General features: G+C 42.6%; 2 protein-coding genes across 7 annotated transcripts in view; one reads left to right on the top strand and one right to left on the bottom strand.

The window, feature by feature from the left end:
• atp8a2 (ATPase phospholipid transporting 8A2) overlaps positions 1-13,615 on the top strand; it is a 47,040-nt gene extending 33,425 nt beyond the window's left edge. For all 6 annotated transcript variants that reach the window (XM_030123239.1, XM_030123241.1, XM_030123240.1 and 3 more), the window contains 12 exons: positions 728-911; positions 2,197-2,307; positions 3,633-3,707; positions 4,124-4,246; positions 4,733-4,811; positions 4,897-4,958; positions 5,440-5,496; positions 6,980-7,087; positions 8,863-8,951; positions 9,147-9,251; positions 11,313-11,404; positions 12,091-13,615. In XM_030123239.1, coding sequence (XP_029979099.1) covers positions 728-911; positions 2,197-2,307; positions 3,633-3,707; positions 4,124-4,246; positions 4,733-4,811; positions 4,897-4,958; positions 5,440-5,496; positions 6,980-7,087; positions 8,863-8,951; positions 9,147-9,251; positions 11,313-11,404; positions 12,091-12,185 — 1,180 coding nt within the window. In that variant the 3' untranslated portion in view covers positions 12,186-13,615. The remainder of the gene's footprint in view (positions 1-727; positions 912-2,196; positions 2,308-3,632; positions 3,708-4,123; positions 4,247-4,732; positions 4,812-4,896; positions 4,959-5,439; positions 5,497-6,979; positions 7,088-8,862; positions 8,952-9,146; positions 9,252-11,312; positions 11,405-12,090) is intronic.
• shisa2b (shisa family member 2b) lies at positions 13,337-20,895 on the bottom strand. The gene is made up of 2 exons (XM_030123251.1): positions 20,004-20,895; positions 13,337-16,597 (listed from the first exon to the last, which is right to left on the bottom strand). Exons 1-2 carry the CDS (start codon positions 20,305-20,307, stop codon positions 16,026-16,028), a joined length of 876 nt encoding a protein of 291 aa, XP_029979111.1. The 5' UTR covers positions 20,308-20,895; the 3' UTR covers positions 13,337-16,025.
• Positions 20,896-22,002: the final 1,107 nt, after the last annotated feature.

The raw sequence follows: 22,002 nt of genomic DNA, 5'->3' as shown, positions 1-22,002 counted from the left end.
ACAGAACCGGTTATAGAAAGAGGATCAGTGATACAGGTCAAGAGGGTGGAGTACCACGGGAAGCTCCCCAAACACACTTTGAAGCACACTCAGATGTATGAAGGCTTGCACGAACACACACATCTATAAACACATCAAACATAAGCTACCCAGAGTCTTATTAGCAGAACAGTGAATCATTGTTTCCTAATACCACTGAAGAGCAGGAAACGGAGCCCTGCAGTGTTTGTGTGTGTGTGTGTGTGTGTGTGTGTATGTGTGCGCCAGTTCCTTATCCATCTCTTCTGTTTCCCCTTTTGACTGTTTTCCACTGTTATTTTCTCACTTTTTTCCCTCTTTTCTTTCTAATCACTGGGATTTCTCTTTCCTTCTCTCGTTAATATTTCTCACTTTCTCTTGTTCCCACACTGCAAATTATTCAGTTCTTACCCAGATAAAAAAACTTAGATTTTGAAGTGTTTAACAGTTTATCTTATATACTTACTATACATCTGTAGACATGCTTATTTCTTAATTCAAGAAATCTTGTCAAGTGAAATTATCTTTCTGCATGGACTGATAATTCACTTGTTTGGAGTACCTTTTTCCTCAGATTTAGTGTTTTTTCTCTTGTTTTTAGACACTCCTTTTTTGCAGTGCACAGTATTCTTTGTCCTTTCCTTCCTCGCAGTATAGACAGCTGTTTACACTTAATATCAACTGAACATCTCCTCTTTGTTGCCTGCAGAGTGTCTCCACTGCAGAAGTCAGAAATTGTGGACATGGTGAAAAAACACGTGAAGGCCATCACACTGGCGATAGGCGACGGGGCGAACGACGTGGGTATGATCCAGACGGCTCATGTCGGAGTGGGGATCAGTGGCAACGAGGGCATGCAGGCCACTAACTCCTCTGATTACTCCATTGCACAGGTGGGGTGCAGACATAGCACGGTCACTGATTGATGCAGGATTAGGGTCATACAAATAAACATGTCACAGTCTTTACATGCCTAGATAATGGATACATGTCTGGTCGAAGTCCTCTTGTCAGCAAGTGTCCGTTCTGCTTAAATGTCTGTAGGCAAGACATTGAATCTTTACCTGCTCACTGACCTTTGAACTCCCTAGAGGGCAACAACTGGAAAAAGAGATCATTTCAGTATCACATTATCATTTCACTGTTGTTACTCACCACGTTATAGTTTTTGTATCCCTAAAATGAGCCTTAAAAAGGGGAAACGCTTTATATACATTTGCATGAAATGAAACAGGGATGTTTTCTTTTCACACAGTTACATCAAATTCTAATCTGTTACACTATTGTTATCGTGAAACATTTAAAAAATATAATAGTCCATAAAATTGTCAGCCAGGACTCATTCCCATTAATCGTCATCAGTGGCTCTAAGCTGGGGGTCAGGAACCCCATTAGAGGTCAGGGGATCAGTGGAACACATAATTAACATAATAAAGACGAAAGGAAAAAACATTTTTTCTCAGCACATATTTATCTCTCTTTCTCTGTAAAAACCAAGCTGATTAGATAATATCTTTGTGGAAGTGGAAACCGGAATAAATGTAACCAAAGGGCTCTGATTGTCTGACTTCTATCTTGTCTTATCAATCTTGCATTTTCTGTCTCACACATTTGCATTCAGTCACTTTCACTGTTTGCATTGCTTATCTCTAAGCCTTTGAGCATCTACACAACTTATCTCTAGTGAGTGTTCTCTTGGTAATGCTGGGTATTGCTCTGAAATGTGCCATACCAATTACCTTAGCTCTATTACTGAGTTATAAAAAAATACTTTTATCAACATTTCCATTGTTACAAAGTGAAAATTACATTACATTACATTACACATTGCACAGTGCAAATCTTTACTTTATTTAGCATTTTTTACACTCAAAACAGTTTTGCTAAATGACAGTAAAACTAATTACTGTGACTTAAAGTTCTCTGTTAATTAATATCATTAATAAAGATTTATAAAAGCCCTACATATTCAACTTTGGTATTAAAGCGGTACAGGCATTTTTCAATACTCAATAAAATCTGTCCCCAGCTCTGCCTCTGCTTGAACTTTCTTTTCTCCCAAAAAGGTTCATAACCCTGAGGTTGTTGTGTGTATTTCTTTCTTTCCTCTTGTAACATTTCATTTATTTAATTATATTAATGTCTTTCTTTCATGTCCCTTTGTCTTTTTATTAATAGTTTTCCTACCTAGAGAAGCTGCTGCTTGTCCATGGGGCATGGAGCTACAACCGTGTCACCAAGTGCATCCTCTACTGTTTCTATAAGAATGTGGTCCTCTACATCATAGAGGTAGGAGCTTTGGCACCACACCCCATTTTTACACACACACACACACACACACACACACACACACACTTACATTAACAGAGACATTTTGCAGCTGTTTGTCGACACGGCTGACAGTGATGGACGAGGTGCCCTTCTGGTGTCTGCTTTCTGTCTCTTTTGCATACACACACACACACACACACACACACACATACACATGCACTGAAAAAAGTGTGTTTAGATCAGCAGTGATGAGACCTTGGCTCCAAGGGTCAGCAGATTTGTGTGTGTGTGATGAAAGGGCACACTGCAGCCTTGGCCTGTCTGTTATGAGGGGTATTTGTCAGCTGTGCTCCACCCCCACTTTACCCCCTGTCTGACATTAAGGATGCCAGCAGGTGCAGGTCCTCACGGGAGCCACCGCCTGTAGCCCACTGTCCCTCTAACGCCAGTCACTCTGTGCTTGTGCATGTATATATACGAGTGTGTTTCTGTGATTATCTCACATGATTGGCTTCCTGCGGGGTGCTCTAGGCCAAAGGTTAGAGACGGTCTCTGTCCACTTATTGGAGACAGAATATGGGGGATGGGTACGTGTGTTTTTGTGTATCTGACCTCACCCTGGGGCTGTATGTTTCACTGTATGCTCTGGGAATGCCACAACACCAGGGGCCCCAAACATTTTCCCTATCTGCTCTCAGATCAGCCTGTTTTCCATGTGTCTATGAGGGCGTTAATGAATGTTTCCCCGAGGCCAGAGTCATATTTAGACACACTGTTTTGGTAAATTAACTCCTGTAAAGTCAGATTGTGGTTTCAGAGGTATGTTTGGAATCCATTTAAAACTGAGGGCCAAAGCTGAATGGAGGTACAGTGGGAAATTCGTTTAAAAAGATTTTCAATTTTGATGTCACTTTTTCAGTATTTTTACCTCTGGCATGTTTGTAAAACACTCCTGCTTTTTTGTCACAGCATTTGGATAAAAAGGCTAAAAAGAGGTTCCCATTCGCCTGTGAAAAATCAGAAAGCTGTGTTGCAGAGCAGCATTTTCTGTCTTCGCATTTTACGGAATAAAATCGTTTTTTCATGAAGTCATGTAAATTGTGGTAGGTATGGATATAGTCTAACAGGCAGCAAGATGTTTGATTTCCTCGTGTACTAATCATGTACAAAAGCCTTCACATACAACCTATATATTCTCTTGAAGTTCCTTTTGTCAGTTTTAGGAGCACAAGCACAAATTTGGCGATTACCATGTGCTGTTTGACTGTGACTACCTCCCTAAGGCAGTTTTACCTCTGCTATTGTTCCTCTCATCCCCTCTCATCCCTCTCTTTATGTTCCAGCTCTGGTTTGCCTTTGTGAATGGATTCTCTGGCCAGATCCTCTTTGAGCGCTGGTGTATAGGCCTCTACAACGTGGTGAGTATCCACCCTGACTCCCTCTGAAAATGTCTCTGTCTCACTTCTATACATTTTTCTTCGTTCTCGCCCACAGTCTCACCCCCTTTCCTCTTTTTTTTACTTAGTCGATGTTAAGTGCTGTCACTCTGTCTAACTATCTCTCAGTCAATCTTAACTTCACTTTGTCTTCTTATCACTACTCTCTTTGCATGCCAGAGATATTTCTATGCATGTGTGTTTTTCTATTTATTTTGGCATCTGCTATGTGCCTCTATGTCTGACTTTGGATGCCTTCAGGCATCCTTTAAATGTTATCAGTAGGAAATCCTTTAAATGTTATCAGTCTTGCGTGGACACTTATCCAGCTGTGCAAGTCAAAGTGCACTTTATGGTAAAGTGTTTTACTGACTTTAACTTCTGCATGTACTATCTAGATATTTACTGCACTGCCTCCATTCACACTGGGGATATTTGACCGACCCTGCAGCCAGCAGAACATGCTTCGTTTTCCTCAGCTTTATAGAATCACCCAGAATGCAGAAGGTTTCAACACCAAGGTACGTGGACACACCATGAGCTGTGACTGAAACCGAAGCTAAATCCGTAACATTTCTGCTCTGGATTTGACTTGCCATGCCTTGCGGGTTGTCTGTGGGATTGACGAGTGATGCCTGCTGTTTGTTTGGTACGCCAGCAAGTAAATAAGAGTGGCACAGAGACTGGGATGTTTCCACGGCAACCCGTAATGAGATTCATAGGGCCAGAATAAGGAAGTCTTTCATTTTAGTGTGTACACCAGCAACCGAACCTACTGTAACTGTACATGCATTTTAGTGTGTGTATGTGTGTGTGCGCAGGAGAGCAACTTTAATGGCAAGAGCACAGTAGAAGTTGTGTGTTACTTTGAGGAATTGCTGTTTTTGTATGTTTTATGTCTGTGGGAGTGCGGGGCCACGCAGTATATGTTTTGGCATTACATTGCACTGACTTGTTTTCTGCTCTTTTCTCTCCATCTCTTCCTGTTCTTTCTGTTTCTTCTTCAGGTGTTTTGGGGTCACTGTATCAACGCACTGATTCATTCAATTATTCTCTTCTGGTTCCCACTTAAAATGTTAGAGCATGGTAAGTTCATGAGAAATTATGCTACCATGCAAAAAGATTCTGGAGGTTTTGATTTTGTCATGAAGTATTTGTGTGCTCCCCACAGACTCTCCCTTCAGTAACGGTCAGGGAAATGACTACCTGTTTGCTGGAAATATGGTCTACACAGTAAGCATCGTTCTTGTGTTTAGTATGAGTATGTGTGTCTTTTTTATTTCTGTGTCTTTTGGCATGCAGATATGTGTATTTCCTGCATATACACAGTATTTGTGTACACACCAGGACTGTGCTGCTTCCTCTGGGCTGTTACGGGTCTCCAGTCAATCTAGTCTCGTCTAGCCAGTCTGTCTCCTCTCCACACTAATCCATCTTTTCTTTCTATTCGCGTCTCCATCTCACACACTTGCTATCATTTTACTCCCTACAGTCCCATGTGTATTTCTCTAGCGTTTATTTGTTGTGTTGACCGCAGGGGCACGTGGGGGTTCTGAGTATTTTTTACAGACATTGCTAATTTTACAGTATAACATTAATGTTTATTATCTCCACAGTTGCCAGTGAACTAATCCAGTCTCTTTTTCCTTTTTTTTCCTTTTTTTTTATTTTCTCCCTCTTGTATATGTGTGTCTCTGTGTGTGCATTTGTGTAGTATGTGGTCGTTACAGTATGTCTGAAAGCTGGAATGGAGACCACCGCTTGGACCAGGGTAGGAACATTAACACACTCTAATATGCCACACCATATGGGCTGCATTTTACTCAACCATTGACAAATAAAGAGGGGGGGGGGGGTCCCACTCTGTGAGGACTGCAGTGTGAGGTTTTCATATTACTTGGTGTAAATACTTCATAGTGAGGGGAGGCATGGGAAAGACGTGGCCTACCTTGATCATGTGGCGAAGGTTTGAGGTTTCTCCAAATGCAGAAGAGCCTGTTGATTGCACCTCAGTTTCCAACCCAGCTCACTTGTGACTTCATATTTTTTCCATTACTTCTTAGTCATAATTCTAATGATCACTAAGAAAAAATGCCTATGTCGAGATTTTAATCATGTTTCTTTTAATTCAGCAATGGGTTGCATCTTACTCTCGAGGAGAGCCAAGAACCAAGATGAAAATCAGGTTATTCTTTAGATCACAGCCCATAATTTAAGGCTTAATTACAAATGAATACTTTTCTATAAGTATGTGCCTCTATAGTATGTATGCATAGACTTTTACATATAAAAATTAGTGAGATATGGAGAATTTTAGTGGTGACACATATGGTAGTTTTGTATCAAAATTATGTTACAAAAGACTTTACACCATGTTTTCCAAACTTCCAGCTTTGTCGCTCATATTGCTGTGCCTATCAAAATACAATAATAAAATACAATAATAGAAAGCTATATTCCAACTCATTTAATATTCAAATAAGTATGCCTTTGTTTGAAAACACACACATTGTTGTTCTCTAAAAGTTGCATGTTGTTCCAGTTCACCTACAATGTGCATTCTGTACAGGTACCCCATTATAACAAAATATAGCACTGTATATTTAGTCCTAATTATGATCTAATATGTGAGCTGTAATCTAAAATAATACTGAACATTAAAAGGAGATCCATACTGATAACACAATGCACAGAAAATTGTTAAAATGAATTAGAAGTATCATGATTATCATCTCTTATGACAGGCAACCGAAACTAATGATTTTGTGCAGGTGAATATTTCTTAAGAAAAGACAGAAATCCAAGATCAGTTCCATCTTACATTGCTGGAAATCTGAATCTACCTCTGGAGAATGTCTACAGAGGTGGATTTGGACTTGATGATTATGACTGTACCTTTTGGCTGTGACTGTGACATTGTTTGGCTCATACTGTGAGTATGATACTGACTTGATACTCACACTATTGAGTGAGAGATTGTCTGGATGGACAGAGGGGCGCTGACACCTTTGTCCCTTCAGCTGTCTACACAACAGCCTGGCAGTAATGAAGCAGGGTCCCAGTGGAATTCACACAGTGTCCTCTTACAGCAGATCACAGAGGGACGAAGACAGGGGAAGGAGGGAGGGAAAGGTTGTCTATATTGGGATGAGATGTATGTAAGCTATTTGACCTCATGCTGCCGGTCTTTTTTCACCCTTATTCTCCATCCTGCATTTTCTTCTCATTTTTTCTCATCTTTCTCTCTATTGCAGTTTTCCCACCTGGCGGTTTGGGGAAGCATGGCTCTCTGGATGGTCTTTTTTGCAGTCTACTCAGCCATCTGGCCCACCATCCCAATTGCCCCAGACATGCTAGGCCAGGCAAGTTTCCTCTCTATAAACATGTGTCACTCATTTGAAGAACAGAGGCTGAGGAGGGTTAAAATAGCCCCTTCCATCTACATCTCTTTTTTGCAACTTCCACCCCTTGCCCCTCCCTTCTTGGTTGCCACTACATGGCGCCTATTTGACTCACCTCCTTGGGTGTTCCACGTCGGCACTGCTCGATCCCCAGGGGAGATTTATACCCCACCAGCCCCTCTCACCAGGCTTCCTGCACCTGCTGCGTGTCACCCGAGCCCCGGTCTTTTACTGCCCTCTGTGGAGGTGTTGACTCAAGAGGGTGGGCTGCTGTCGGTAGTGATGAGGGTCTGTTGGGGGTGAGTGGGACCCCTTGATTGAGAGACTCATTTTGGAGTTTAGGGATAAGAGGGGTGATGTGAGGTACCCCACTGAGTGAGTTGGGAGGAAAAGGGACCAGGGCAGTTTTGACTCCCCTCAGCCCATTAATTCAATTTGTGTCAGAAATCAGGAATGCGGTCAAATATCTCTGCAGCTGCTCAGTCTAACTGGGGAATGGTCAGAGACACACAACCACCACCCCCAACCCTCCATCATCCCCCCTAACTACCCTGTTACCTCTCTTATTTCCCCTACTCCATCTATCTATATTTCCATCTGTCCAGGGGAGACGGAGAATGGAAAAAGTCTATATATCTTTGTACAGAATAACTGGCTTAATGTATTTTGGGCTCACTGACATGTAATTTGTATTCCTTGATCATGAAAAGGTGGCGACCAACAGTCTATGTCTATGGATATAATAAAGCAGACAAAACCATTTACCATGTCTCCTTCCATGCTCTGTATCTGTGCCATGTGACATATGTCAATGTAGAAATGGACACTGTGTCTTTTATGTGTCGGGTGTGTAGGTGTTTGTCATAGACAGCGTTAGTGGGTCCAATTGCATCGTCTGTACTCCGGTTGTGATTCCAGCTGCTGCAGTGGATATCTGCTAATAGTTTTCCTGTTCATTTTTCCCAACTGCCTCTTCCTGTGGGACCTAAATTATCTATATCTCTGGTTCCAAATAGAGGACACAGGAAACGCATTATATGGACTGGTAAATTAGTAGAGCTTTGGATCTGGGATGAAGTTTTTGTTGCTGTTGACTTAAATGTTCACGCCTAGAGACAAAGGCTTGAGAAATACCACAGAGCTAGCTCATGCAGATAACCAAAGGGAGGATAATTAACAGAAAATGGATGGCTTTACAGTAACAAGCAAGGGCAAGCAGAAGATGCAGCCTAATAATGAAAGGATGTTGTGAAAGAGTGAGATTGGAGTGAGCCACTGGAGAAAAAGATGTGTGGGAGTGAGAGATGAGGCGAAATGCAGACTGACAAACTGAGACAGTGGTTAGATATGTGATTAATCCCTGGAGACTCACCAAGGGTATGGGGCAAAGGTCAATGAGCCTGGCTGCAGCTGGACTACAGAGACAGGTAGGGGGGATTAGTTTAGTCACTACATTTTTATCAGAGGAGTATTGCATTTCACTTATGGGAATACTGTGTTAAATTCAGTTTGTGGTGTGAGAAAGCTGTTAAATACTGTATGTTTGGCTGACTTTAGGGGTATGTAACCTTCTCTTTGCTGTGAACTCCTTTTAAACTTTCAATGTGGTTTGTGTCACATTGCTCTTTGCTTATGCCACATGTTCTTTCTGTGCTCATTGCTAAGAAAAATGACTTAATACTCTATTTGAATTAATATATGGCCAAATAAAAGGAGCCTGTGTGCTGTCATTGCAGGCTGGCAGGGTGATGCAGTGCTGGCACTTCTGGTTGGGCCTGGTCCTGGTGCCTACTGCGTGTTTACTCAAAGATGTTGCTTGGACCGCGTAAGTAGAACAGATTTAATATAAATACATAAGTACTTCATACAGCGACTATTTTACTTAAACCGAAAAGTTTACATAACCCATATTGAGTCTGTGTCAACACTTGCACAGACTATATTATGAATCATATATGTCTGCAAACTAAAACACTCAGACTTTCCTTTACGGGCCTGATGAGCTTATTCCACTTTGCAGCACACGCCGCACTGTGAGGAAGTCTCTGCTAGAGGAGGTGCAGGAGCTGGAGGCACGAGCTGTTGACCCAGGGGCAGCTGTACTTAGGGATGCCAGTGGCCGCAGGTATGACCTTCATGAAATATCACTAGAGCAGATGAGGTTTCTTTTGTTTATTAGCAACAGTCTGTTGAAATTTGATTTAATACTCCTTATACATGTATTTTATTGATGTTGTGTATTGTTTGACTATCAGTTATATTGAGTGAATGTGAAAAAGTGGTATTTTTAACTTCCCAGTGGCACTGTCCACAGCACTGAAGCCAAGGCTGAGGTTCCATAGAGCCAAAGCTGCTCAAAGAGGTAGATTCTGGGTTTGAACTGTCCTACTGTGTGAACTCTGACCTCACATGACCTGTACAAGCTGCTTTGGAGTGACCCTCTCTCTGTTTCTCTAAATCACCTTTGACCCAAATGTCATCCTCACATTAGGTTAATCTCCTGATGTAATTTTTTTATTCTTCCATCTTTGGATTGCTCTGTAGGTGGATCACTTTGAACTGCTGTACAGACCTGGTGTGTTTACTGGATTTGTCTCATAGTTCCCACTGCTGTGATTTAGCCTAATGTGTTGTGTCACTAGAGTCGTGTTAGACATGAATTGTTTGAGAAAGTGGTAGTTACTGTCTTAGGAATGTAAATCTTTCACAACTTGTCTTAATGTTAAGTCAGATGTCAGTCACTGAAATGAGCAGTTTTTTCAGAGCAGTTTGGCTCTTGACAGGAACAGGTGATTTCTGAGGTGTGTTTACTCTAGGAGAGGAAGTGTGTGTGTAGCCACTTGGGTCTTAATGATCCCTTCGCTTTGCCCTGTCCTGGACTGATCCTCCTTTTTTAATGTTAAACAAGCAGGACCTAATCTTTGAACCTCCTCAGTTTAGAATAAGAGGCGTTAGGTAGCGGTGGGCAATGAGGCAGTGAAGCAAAATGGAAAAGAGTACATCTGTGTTTGTAGTACCTCAGCAGATTTTGGGGTAGGCATGGGAAAGTGGTGGAAAAGTAGAGCGCAAAAGAATCTCCAGGGAAGAGTTCAAACAGATCACATCATTGGGCTTTTGTGAATTCATAAGAAGGCCAACATCAGTGGTACTGATCCATCAGCCTTTCATTTATTTCTCTGGTCATCATTTAGTCTTTTATCATTCACTCAGCGCTGTCATCTATCTAACAGACATCATTTTCTTTGGCCAGAGTCTCCCTCTGCAAACTTCAGAGCCTCTTGGTTTTTTCTTTTTCCTTGATAAACACACTAGTGAAAGTTCTCAACGGTCACATACAGTAATAAGAATTTCCCAACACTTTGCTCCAAATTTTAGCCTTGGGAAAGCTGGCTGTAGTCCCCAACACTCTGTTGATCATCATATCAAAACTAGTGTGTCAGCACCAGGGAAGCCCCTCTTGGGTGATTTTAATGCTCTAATGATGATTAAATGTAGAAAATGTATTCTTCGAAATAAAAATGGCCAAAATGCAACATCCTGTCATAGAAATCAAAATTCTGGGGTCCTGACAGTTTCATCCTACACTTCGAGCTAATGACTGTAGTGGCTGCAATGATACTGATGAGACAGGAGAGAACTGAACAAGTGTGCGTGTATGTCCATGCATTTGTGTGCATGCATGCATTTGTGTCCAATATCTGGAAAGAGCTTAGTTATTTTTGGTCACGGAGGAGAGGAGCCGTGACGGCGTGTGGTCTCAGAACAGAGGATCCAGTCTTCTTCTTGGAAAGAGGGGGAGAAGAGGAAAGGAGAGGAGAGGAAAGTAGGGGAGGAGAAAGGGGGGGTGAGGAATAGTTTACTGTAGATGTCCTGTTACTCTGCAGCCACTTTACGACTTAATGTTCAGTTAGGAACAGTTAACATCAACCCAATTACCAAATATATGGTCTCGAATGAGGTTTAGTTGGTTCATTGTTCAATATGAATATGTGCTCATCCTTTTTGTCAATATCCGTTAGTGTTGTTTTTTTTTTTTTTTAACTTTGTAGATTTATGCAGGCAGGAAAAAGGTGTCAAACCTAACATTCAGAGTAGTGCACTAGTAGCTGGACATGTGGTAGTGACAAGTCTGTTTAGTTTCCTTTTCTTGAGTGGTCATGTAAGGTATATGTTTCTTTCCTCACAGTCTAAACGAACGAGCCCATCTGCTGACAAGAGTCTTTAGGAAAACACCTTCAAGTGTAGGACGCTCAAATTCGGTGCAGCAGACTGTGTCACGTGAGTGCCCTTTCCAAACATACATGTATATTACATTAAAGCAGTTATTGTTCAATAACTTAAGGCTAAGAACTACTTTGCTATGACTCCTAATTGTACTGTGTAGCTTTCTTAAATTAATAGTTAGACTTGGGTAACTGTCATTTTTAATCTAAGTGGAAATTTGTGGTACTGCACAAACCATACAGGGACATGACAAGCACATCATACAAACAAAAACAAGGAAAATAGTCGTTGTGAAGTGCTCATCAATAACTGTACATGACAAGATAAAGTACTGCACATCCCCTAGTCCGTGTATTTCCCAAATGCCCACTGACTACAACAACCTATTAAGCTGAGATATTACTCTTGGAATAAATGAGGCTAAAAGTCTGTTGTCCCCGTGACTTTTTCCACAGGTCTTCACAGTTAATTTGTTCTTGTGAGTTTTTTTTTTTTATTTCGTTAACAAAGGATGCTCTTTATAGAATGATGAAGAGCATCAGCAGTAAGAAGCTCTAGTGCTATTGACCCTTCTGAACATTCTTTATCATTATTATCAGCTGTTTCAGTAACTTAAACACAAAAACTGAAGCAACATACTACAGTTGACAAACAGTGAGCGCACACAGCATTATTAAATACTAACAGTAGATATGTTTTTTTAGATTTATTCACTCATCCTCCTCTCTCTGTCTCTTCAGATGGCTATGCCTTCTCTCAGGAGGAGCACGGCGTGGTGTCTCAATCCCAGGTAGTGCGCTCCTACGACACCACCCGCCAACGCCCCAGCCTCTAGCCCTACTCCTGCCCAAGACTTTGGCTCTTCGTAGCAACGGTTGTCAAGGTGACAGCGAAGACAGACTTATGTGACACCCTCACGCCGGGTGACAGACCCCTGCTGTGGCCTTAACTAGAACTATGACCTGACCCCTCGCTGTGGACTGGGGGTCACGGTTAGGCGTGGAGGCCGTCACCGGAGCATGGAGGACTGATCTGAGAGAAGGGACCAGGCTAACTATACGGAATAAACATTGTTATAACTCTCACACAAGCTGCACAGGCATGAGCAATCATATCCACGCACAGACCTGACAAGTCAAACTCAGAGACTGCTTCTCATATCTGTATACCCCACAGACTGGGTTTGGTTCATGCAAGTGTGTGTCAGTGTGTGTGCGTGTGTGTTTGCGTGTGGCATTCCAGTGCGTCTGTATCTGCCTGTGCATGTATGTCAGCACGCATTGGCGCTCCTGTGTTTGTGTGCATGTGTGTGTGAGTCTGCGTGTGCCTGTGTGCGTCTGTTAGCGTCCACGGTTCCCTCTCATCTCCCTCTCGTGAGGTGGGTTTAGCTAATCTGTCATCACATGACGGAGGGGAGGGGTCGTCAAAATAAACACACACTGGCACACATGAATTCCTTAAAAATGGAGGGAGGGAAGCATTGACTGAGGACCGCTGGAGCCCTGAGCCCCATTGCAGCATCAAGCCTCACTGCCAAACACCACAGAGATGTCACTGAGGCAGAACCCTAACCCCAAATGGACCACCACCCAGCAGCCTCTCCCACCCCACTGGGAACACCTTCCACACACAGGAGCAGCCTCTTCCTCTCCTCCTCCTTCCTGCTTATCTCTCTTCCAGCTCTTCATTTCTTCTATCTGTCCATCTCTCAGCCGCTCTGCAGCCTCCACCTCCCTCCTCTGCTGCACATCTCTCGGCCAGTTTTAAAAACCACTCTGTTTCCATTTGTATTTCCTGTTTTTAATTCCGACCGCTCCTGTGATCGCTGATGCCGCCTGTCAAGCATCATCAGCTGAGGTTGAAGCAGCAACAGCAAGCCTGGCATTAGAGCTTCCTCCTTCATTTCTGTTGGAACCTTTTATTTTCCTTTTTTAATTTTTATTAAAGTGGACATGTGTATGTGTTTATAATTTCTTTACTCTTTTCATTAATGCCTGTTTTTGTACTCATACGTGGAGATAATCTCATAGAGGGAATATTTTACTTGAATTAGAGCTAATAGGCATCTAAACAGAAGGGATTTGATTGAGACACTCGCCTGGATCATGTGTTTTTTCTGGCTCTGGGATTTGTCTGAATGTAGAGTCCATTGTCTCGTGCTCTCTGTTGAGGACACTCTGGTCCAGGAATGCAAGATTGAATGGGTGGGAGAAGGGGTTGTCCATCCAAGTCCTAATCATTAAATCTAATCAATCCATGGCCTGACCAAATGTCTCTGTCTTTTTACTGTAACACAAGTCTTATCCTGCACGCAAGCAAGGTTTGTTTCCAAGAAACACTGGCTGAAGTGAGGAAAAGCTTGACATAAAATTTTACAAGTAATGTTTTATACATAAGATGCTTAATATTTCATATATTAACAGATTCAGTCTTCTCCCACGCTCCCACTTAAGACAGTCAGTATAGACAGACCATTAGCAGATTAGTACAGCCCCCATCCCCTTGAGTTTTCCTCCAACTAGACATCCCTTTCCCACCCACCTTCCTGGACACATCCCAGGCCAAACTGACTACAGCTGCTCCAGTATGGAGAATCCATTGGTCGGCGGCCTACCAGGAGCCAGGGAACCATTTCTGCTTTTAAACTCCTCCCCAGTGGCTCCCCAATGGCCCATACCGCTTTCCACATTAGCTCAGTTTGTGGAGAAGCCTGCCAAACTGCATCTCCATAGGATTAGAAGATGTCGTCGGAGGTTTAAAACTGCATTGTTGTGGTGTATCGTTCCTCCTGTGTGAGTCAGGTGATGTGACAGGTATTTGTTCTGTCCACTGTGGGTGGTAGAGCTGTCTGAGAAAGTGTGTAATTAGTGTTTCTAATGGCTTAAGTATGTGTATTTCAAGGGGATTGAGAATGTGACTTCTGTGCACAAATCCATTCACTTCACAGATTACTCACACAAAATATGATTTCACTGTTTAAATCGCAAGTACATTTCTCTGTGTATATTTAGGACAGTTGAGGGTGGTAAAAACTCAAAAGACAGTCACAAATGCAATAATTTCTGTTTTAAAAATTGTTTATTTTTCATTGTTTATATGAAAACTTCACTCCTGCAGCAGGTCCCTGTATTTTAGAGGAAGCAAACACTGGACCAAATTTTCACCATGGTTTTACAGATATTCTTTCCTGGTCAAACACAAGCTGCCTTCTTCCTTTAACAGACATTGTGCTTGGGGTACAGATGAGGTACACAGACACGCCGGTTTCAGTACTATGAGACATCTCAGGCTGCATGCTCAGTGGAGCAGCACATTCCTGAAGTTGCATGTTACTGAGTTACCAGTCCCGTTACAGACCCCCCCCCTACACACACACACACACACACACACACACTCTCGCTGCACAACAGCACAAAGAACAGCTAAAAAAATATTCAACTTTTACTCATTTTTCAGAAAGGCCATTTCTGTTCCTTTCTTAAGTGGAAAATAATGATTCAAAGCTGCCCTGGAGCAGAGTTTGCCCTCAGTTAATGCGCTGAACTGTGGGAGTGTTAAATACACACATATGCACACACCTCACACTGAAGTGAAGGGGCAGTTGGCAGAGTTTTTGCTGTATAATTAACTCTAATCTTCAAAAACGGCCTCTCACTCCCTCTCTGTCACACACTCGCACTTTGTAGGTACATTAACTCCCGGCCTCGCATGAATATTTTCATTTTCTGGTTGTGTGTGTTTCCGCTTATGGCAGTTGGGTCAGTATTTTTTTCTGTTTTTTCTTTTTTTTCTTCTTTTTGGGTGGCAAGGGAGGGAGTTGTATAGTAGGGTGGAGCGTCACAGTCTATGTCCTGTGTTCACTTCATTAGAGTTTAAATGGTCTACAGGGAGATTGCGACTGCCTTTCACATCACACCACCTGCATTTCCCATTACACACAGCTAACATACAGTTACTCATAACGTCCACATCCCTCCACTCTTCACACACATACTCCCACATATACAGTACAAACATTTTATCTCATACTTTCTTTCCACATACTTCAAACAGATTTGTATTGTATACAAAGTTGTATTGTATAAACCATTCACAACCATTTACAAGTGCAGATGTGCACATGGCATAAACACAGCATGTGGTCTTTTTTTTTTTTTTTTGCTTGAATATCCACTTTGCATACAGTTCACTGCAATAAATCATCCAGTCATCACTCATTCCTGCACATATAAGCCAACAAATCTTTTTCCTCACTCTCACATACACATAGTTACAAACACAAACACTTGCACAGTCTTTATTGGACTGCAGGCTGCACTGAAATGTGCAGGATTACCCATCTGAGCCCTATAAACCACCAATATGCAGTTTTGTCTTTGTATCAAGACAGAAGATTGTTTATGCATCCATCTTACCCCATTACAGGCTGAGCTTAGCTCATTCCAACTTGTCAAGAGATCATATGACACACTAAACAGATACACACCACACACAATAGCAGGGCAGGCTCTGCTGCCAGCAAGGCTTTATGAGTCCTTCATGTGAGTCTGACTCCCTGCGTTTCTTTTTCCACTCTGGCAGCTTCCCCAAAAGGTCTCTGGGGCAGCTCTCACAGGTTTAACTTCACAACTTAGTTTTCACAACAAAGTGGCCGAGTGGTCTGCATGCTGGCCCCTCACACAGTCACTGGAGGGTATTTCTGGTCACTGGTAATACTGGATCCACCAGTGGGAGGAGGGCAGGGGGACTGCAGGGGTCTGTATCCTCCCTGGGTTGGGTCAAGGAAGGTTGGGGTGGGGGACACGGGGTGGGCATAGCCAATGTACTGCGGATGTAAGAACTGTCCCTGGTGAGGCATGATTTGGGTGGCTTGCTGGCAGTTGAGTACAGAGAAGTTGGTGGGCATGTTGACAAAGACGCTGGCATCAGGGGGCAGGCAGCAGGAGGCCTGAGCCCGCATGAGAGGAGGGGGGGCAGGGCGGGGGGCAGCTGGGGGGGCAGAGGAGCTGGATGATGTGGCTGTGCTGGACTGGCGTGATGACGAGCCTCTGGATGTGCCCACGCTTGACATCATGGGGATGGTTTCCAAGAGGCGACCACCACTGGCCCCACCTCCGGTTGCACCTCCAGAAGACAGTTCCTGTTTGGGACGGAGGCAGCGGCAACAGCAAACAGCCACCACAGAGCCCACCAGGATGAAAGCTACAAACACTGAGCCAACGATCAGGAAGGGCACATAGATGGGCACTGCAACAGAGGAGGAAAAACACACGTTAGCTTTGACAGTTAAAAAGCCTGGTTTTGTGTCACTTCTAAACCTTCATGTCCTCAGTCACAGATTGAGTAAGACAGTGAAACAAAAGTTTGAGCAGAGAAAAGTGTTTGGATTAGAGACGAAGAATGAAAGTACACTGGAGTTGGGTCCCTGGGGAGTCTCAGGCTCTCATTAGCAGTTATTAACTTTGTTTTGATCTGTTTTAATCCTTGCCTCCCTGCCGTGTCCCCACCGCTGCTCAGCCTCCTCGACCCTCCACCCCTCAGTGTGTGTGTTTGCATGGGTGACATTCTTAAGGCAGGCTGCCAGCAGATATTTGTGACCCTTCTTTTTCTACAGCTATTTATGACCAAGCCTTTGAAAATAAGTTACTCAAGTTGAACTACAGTACTTGGCTTTTGCTTAAAGAAAGGCATTAAAGTGGGCTGATTTAATGGTGCTGAATGGGAGGTTATTCAGCCTTTAAATCAAAAGGAGTAAAGCCATTCCTGTTCTGACTTTTCCTTTCTTTGTATCTAAAACTGCAAATCATACTTGAAACAATACACTGGTGCAAAACTCACAACTTCACCAATTAAAGAGTCATATGGTTTCAACACACAGTTGAGGCGTTATTAAAAAGGTAAATGTCCTGGCATTTTTATGCATGAGGATCTTGGTTTCAGGTCTTCAAATTTGTTATGAGTTCAGGAGAAACTCCAACAACAACTTTGAAACAAGATCAACAAAAACTTTTCTATGGAAATAGCAGATTCTGTTCTAATTGTACGTTTTGGCCCATAAACGAAGGCACAGAAAGAGCACTGCTGGCAGCAGTGGGGTGACAAGCAACATGAGGTCACTGCTGAGGTGTTTTCCGCAGCTGTAAATTCCCATGCATGCTCCCACAAACACCTTACAAACAATAATGACCATGTTACATTATAAATGATTTACTGTGTTTTATTGTTCCCACAGGGTGTAGTTATTTTCCGCTTTGAATATGCCCATGTGTTACAGCCTGTAACTGTATGCCAAAGAGAGGTGGCAAGTGGCTCTAGTTTCCTTTTGTCTCTGGGCTCTTTGAAATACATCCACGGCCTTGAGAAACTTTTGAGAATGCTCATCAAATGAAGCCGGGTATTAAAAGGATTACTACATGAAACATGTTGGGAGAGCTGGAGGTCATTCATTTGGCTGAGGCATTAAGTCTAGGTGACAAAAGACATAGGCCAGGGGCAGAGGAGGCTGAGACACAGTGATATGAATAAAGGCAGGACCTTGACCCATTTCCCTTTGTCAAGAGGTGGTGTCAACTTCAGAAGCTAATGTACCTCACAGCTACACACCTTCCAATAAACAGGTTTTAACAGGAACTCTTTGGATACGACTGTTACAGTACTACATATAAGTTACAAGAACAGAAAATGTCCCAGGGAGCATTTCACTGCCCTCTTTTCCTGCACTTACATAGTCTTGACCTTAACATCTTTGCTTCCACTCCCTTTTCCTGCATGGCTGATGGGGATTACCAAACTGCAAAAACTTTCTACTTGTGTTACTTCACTGGAGAGCTGCTTTCCAAATAGCTGTGCTGTAAATCAGTGATGGAGGAAATAAGCATTACACAAAGTTCAGGGACTGAAAATATATCCCAGCTCTGTCAAATTATGACTTGTCTGTTATATTCCTGATTTTCAAAAGACAAAATTTCTGGTTGTCTCCTTTTGGAAAGAATCACTCCTATTGTTCCCTGTCACTCTTCAACACCTGTTGCTGTAGTTGAGCTGTGGCAGCCATGCTGCAGTAACAGCAGCCCCCTCTCCTAAGCTCTTGTTTTGGGCAAAGTCTTTGTGGCTGGCTGGCTGGACTCTCCCTCATCTCCCTCAGCGATCCCCACGGGCATTCTCCTGTTCCTAAAAACCATATGTTTCTTCATGTTGAAGCACATTAATAATTTCCTGCCTGTTACTCACTGACATCACAGTGTGTATCTTTGTTGGATGATTAATAGGCTGAAAGCTTAAGAAAAATGAATGAAATGCACAAACTGGGTCCTGCATTTAAAAAAAACAAACTTCCTTTATTCTAAGTGAGGAAAAAGTCTGCTTTTCTTTAACTTATTTTGGCTAGAGGCCACTGAATGAAATGTATACACCGCTTCCTGCGGTGATAAGGCATGATAGTATTAGCAAATGACAGATTATAGCTGAGGTCCAAAAGAGGGCATATCCTCCTGGGAAACATGAAATCAGTCAGTGTTGCACTGTTTGTCTGCTGTCTAATATTTGCCCTGGTGCAGTTATTCAGTGTATGATGCAGCTTCAAGAGGCTTAATGGTAGATTACCTTATGGGAATGTAAGCAAAGATAAATGGAGTGGGGTAGCAGTGTGTATTGTCATGTAATCCACCACTAAGATGGAAAGTATAGGTTATACTTTGCCTCTGGGTTCGTTTGGAGCCTCTCTTGACTAAATTTAATGTATGTGTAGGATAGTGTTTGAAGCGGCTCTGAGTGTGAATCCCTTCAAAGCCCAGAGACACCAGAGAGACTACAACAAGGGGGGGGTTCATTAAGGAGGTCTGCGATGGGAAAGTGAGTCTGATAGGAAATGATACATAAGGCACTTTGAGTGTTTTTTATATGAGCTGAGCTGTCAGCGCCTCTGTCCGCCTGAACCACTGTCCAAGATCCGGTCAAGTCCAAACTTGATCCCCGTGGGGACAGAGCGATCTGAGCCCAGCCCTCTGCACTGTTACAGACCAGAACAAACACAGCTATTTATAAAGTGCAGCACAGCACAGTTTGCCATTTGTGAGTGCAGTTAACTGGTTTTTGGAGGAGTCTGCTGTCTCCTGTGCAGCTGTCGTTGCCAGCCGGGACAGGCAGCAGATGAACCTTTTACGGGGAGATACTGGAGGCCGGATGGGTTTATGAGTAGAAACTGAAGCCTCGAAATGGGCTGAAATTTATTATATCAACTCACCCAAATGATAATTTTCATGTAAGACGACCTTTCAGTTCACTTTTATTCAATCCCATTTAGAATCATATAAATTTATGAAGTACTTGAATAAGTGCAGGAAGTTATTTATTTAACTTCAGTTGCTTCCTCCATGTCTTGCAGACTACCTCATACATAAATCATAGTAAAGCGGATGAGGATAACTTGAGCTTGTTGAATGTCAGACACTCAGGAGGGACCTCCCAAACACCCAGGCCACCAGAACCACCAAGTATTTACATAAAACCTAAATATTTGCTCTTTACATAGGCATTTTAATTCCTCATATCTTTGAGCGCCCTTCTGTTTTTATTTGCGTTTCAAACTTTTGCTTTAAGATAGTAACCACTGATGACATTATTTGTGTTTGCATGTTAATTCATAGGTTTATACCTGCACCGGAGTCCTTGTTCTCCTTGTTGTCTGTCCCGGGCTCTTGCGTCTGTCGGTCGTTGTCGCAGCTCCCCTGGTCCAGCCGTGCGTCCGTGCTGGAGCAGCAGTAGCGCAGTTCACATTTCCCGCAGCAGATGATCGCGTCCTCTCCATCTATCTTCTCCGGACACTGGAATCCCTCTTTCCACACGCCCTGGGAGTCGTGCCAGCCGTGGCAAAACTCGCCGCTGGCCTTCACGTCGATAATGACCAGGAGCAGAGTTACAATCACGGTGACAGACATCGGAAAACCTCCTCCCCACATCCTCGGCCAGGTGGCCCGGGGCCGCACGCTGGCGCACGGAAAGAGACAGAGAGGCTTTCACTCCCCTCGTCTAACCTGGTTAGGGGGCTGATAAGGTGTATCAGTGCGATAAAGGGAGCTGAGGGGATGGAGTGTGAAAGCAACAAACCACTTAGGTGCTGTCATTTGTTGGGAGAATCTCGTGCGTAAAATCACATCCAACGTCTCCAAAAAGTGACTCCGTTATGTAGGTGTTTATCCAAGAGTTTTCTCACACTACTAAAGTTACAAATACCACAAACTGTCTCGTTTAAACTCCAGCTGTAACACTACAAATTTCTGCGTAAATCCAACATGGAAAGCCTAAAAAGTCTCCTCTTTCACGGGAGCCAAACCGTTCCGGTGTCCTCTTCAAATGCTTTTCCACTAAGATGCAAAGAAAGCACCGGTCGTAGCCTGATCCATGGGCGCACTGCTGCTGTCAGTCCCCAGTCCTCTCACCGCCAACCCGGTGCGCAAAAGAAAAAAATCAGACTTTTCTGGCTTAGTCCGCATTGTTGGTCAAAAGTCACTAAACCAAGTCAGGGGCAGTCTAGACCGATTGAACTAAAGCGCGCAGAGTCTATCCTACTTCTGCGTCAGAGAAAGGGGCGTGTAAAAAGTAAAATGCACACCTCAACATAGTAACGCAAGGATTGGAATTTATGGTGTGAAGATGAGTAGGACCTGAGAAAACTGATTAATTGTCTATAAAATATGAAATGATGAAATTATTAAAGAAAAAAATCTCACCAAATAGTAATAATATACTAAATGAATGAACATGTTAAATCAATATCCTTTTAGTGTCCTTTTGAAAGAGATGGTGACTATATTTGCTTTGAAACATACTGCTACACTTTGTTTCAAGGCTGTAATTACGGATGTTTTTGCTGTTAATCGCTGCCATTTGTAACTGTCAGAGCAAGAAGCCACATTCTCAACATCTGTCAACTACCACTTATGGAGTCAAAGTGGTGCTTTTATTTTGAAGGCAACACATTTTATTTTTGTGGGAACGATGCTGTATGGCTGAAATCAGCATTATTTCAGGAGTTTCCTCTAAGTAATTGCTCTAAAGATTAGAAGATTTTTTTTTTTTTCGTTAGTTTGTTTTTAGAAAAATATTATTTATTTTTTATTCTCCTGGCTGAAAGAATTTGACATTTTTAACAATTTCCTCACAACCTTGAACAAAGTTCACACCGCTCCAAAAAGCCAACAGCGGATTTTCGTGGGGATTCTGCCATCTAGTGGTGTTATCAGATGTTTGCTCCTTTTGTAACATCTGCAGAGAGAAAAAAATATACCTCATACCAATGACTTTTTGAAATGTTATTAATTATTTTGGTTCTAGATGTCTTATTTCTGATGCTAAACAACTTCTTCTTTCATTTCTAGCGTTGGACTACAATATCCAGAATGTATAGTTTTACTAGATTATGGGCTGATCTTTATTGATACTTTGCATAGCATCTTTAAAAGTTTACCAAGTGCTTTAACAGCAAACGGGGCAATCAGAACACTAAGTACAGTTAACCAAATAGTAGTGGACAAAGCTTATAAAGAAAAAACTACAAGCAAGCTTAGAAATACTTCATTAAAATTAAATAAAACAAAATCAGGCAAAAAAGAGGAGACATCAGATCATAAAAATAGTGAAAGTGTTAACATTTT

This window comes from Sphaeramia orbicularis, chromosome 20 (genome assembly GCF_902148855.1).
Source record: "Sphaeramia orbicularis chromosome 20, fSphaOr1.1, whole genome shotgun sequence".
Taxonomy (NCBI): Eukaryota; Metazoa; Chordata; class Actinopteri; order Kurtiformes; family Apogonidae; genus Sphaeramia; species Sphaeramia orbicularis.
Note: the sequence above shows the minus strand (reverse complement) of the source record. Positions and strands in the feature narration are given on the sequence as shown.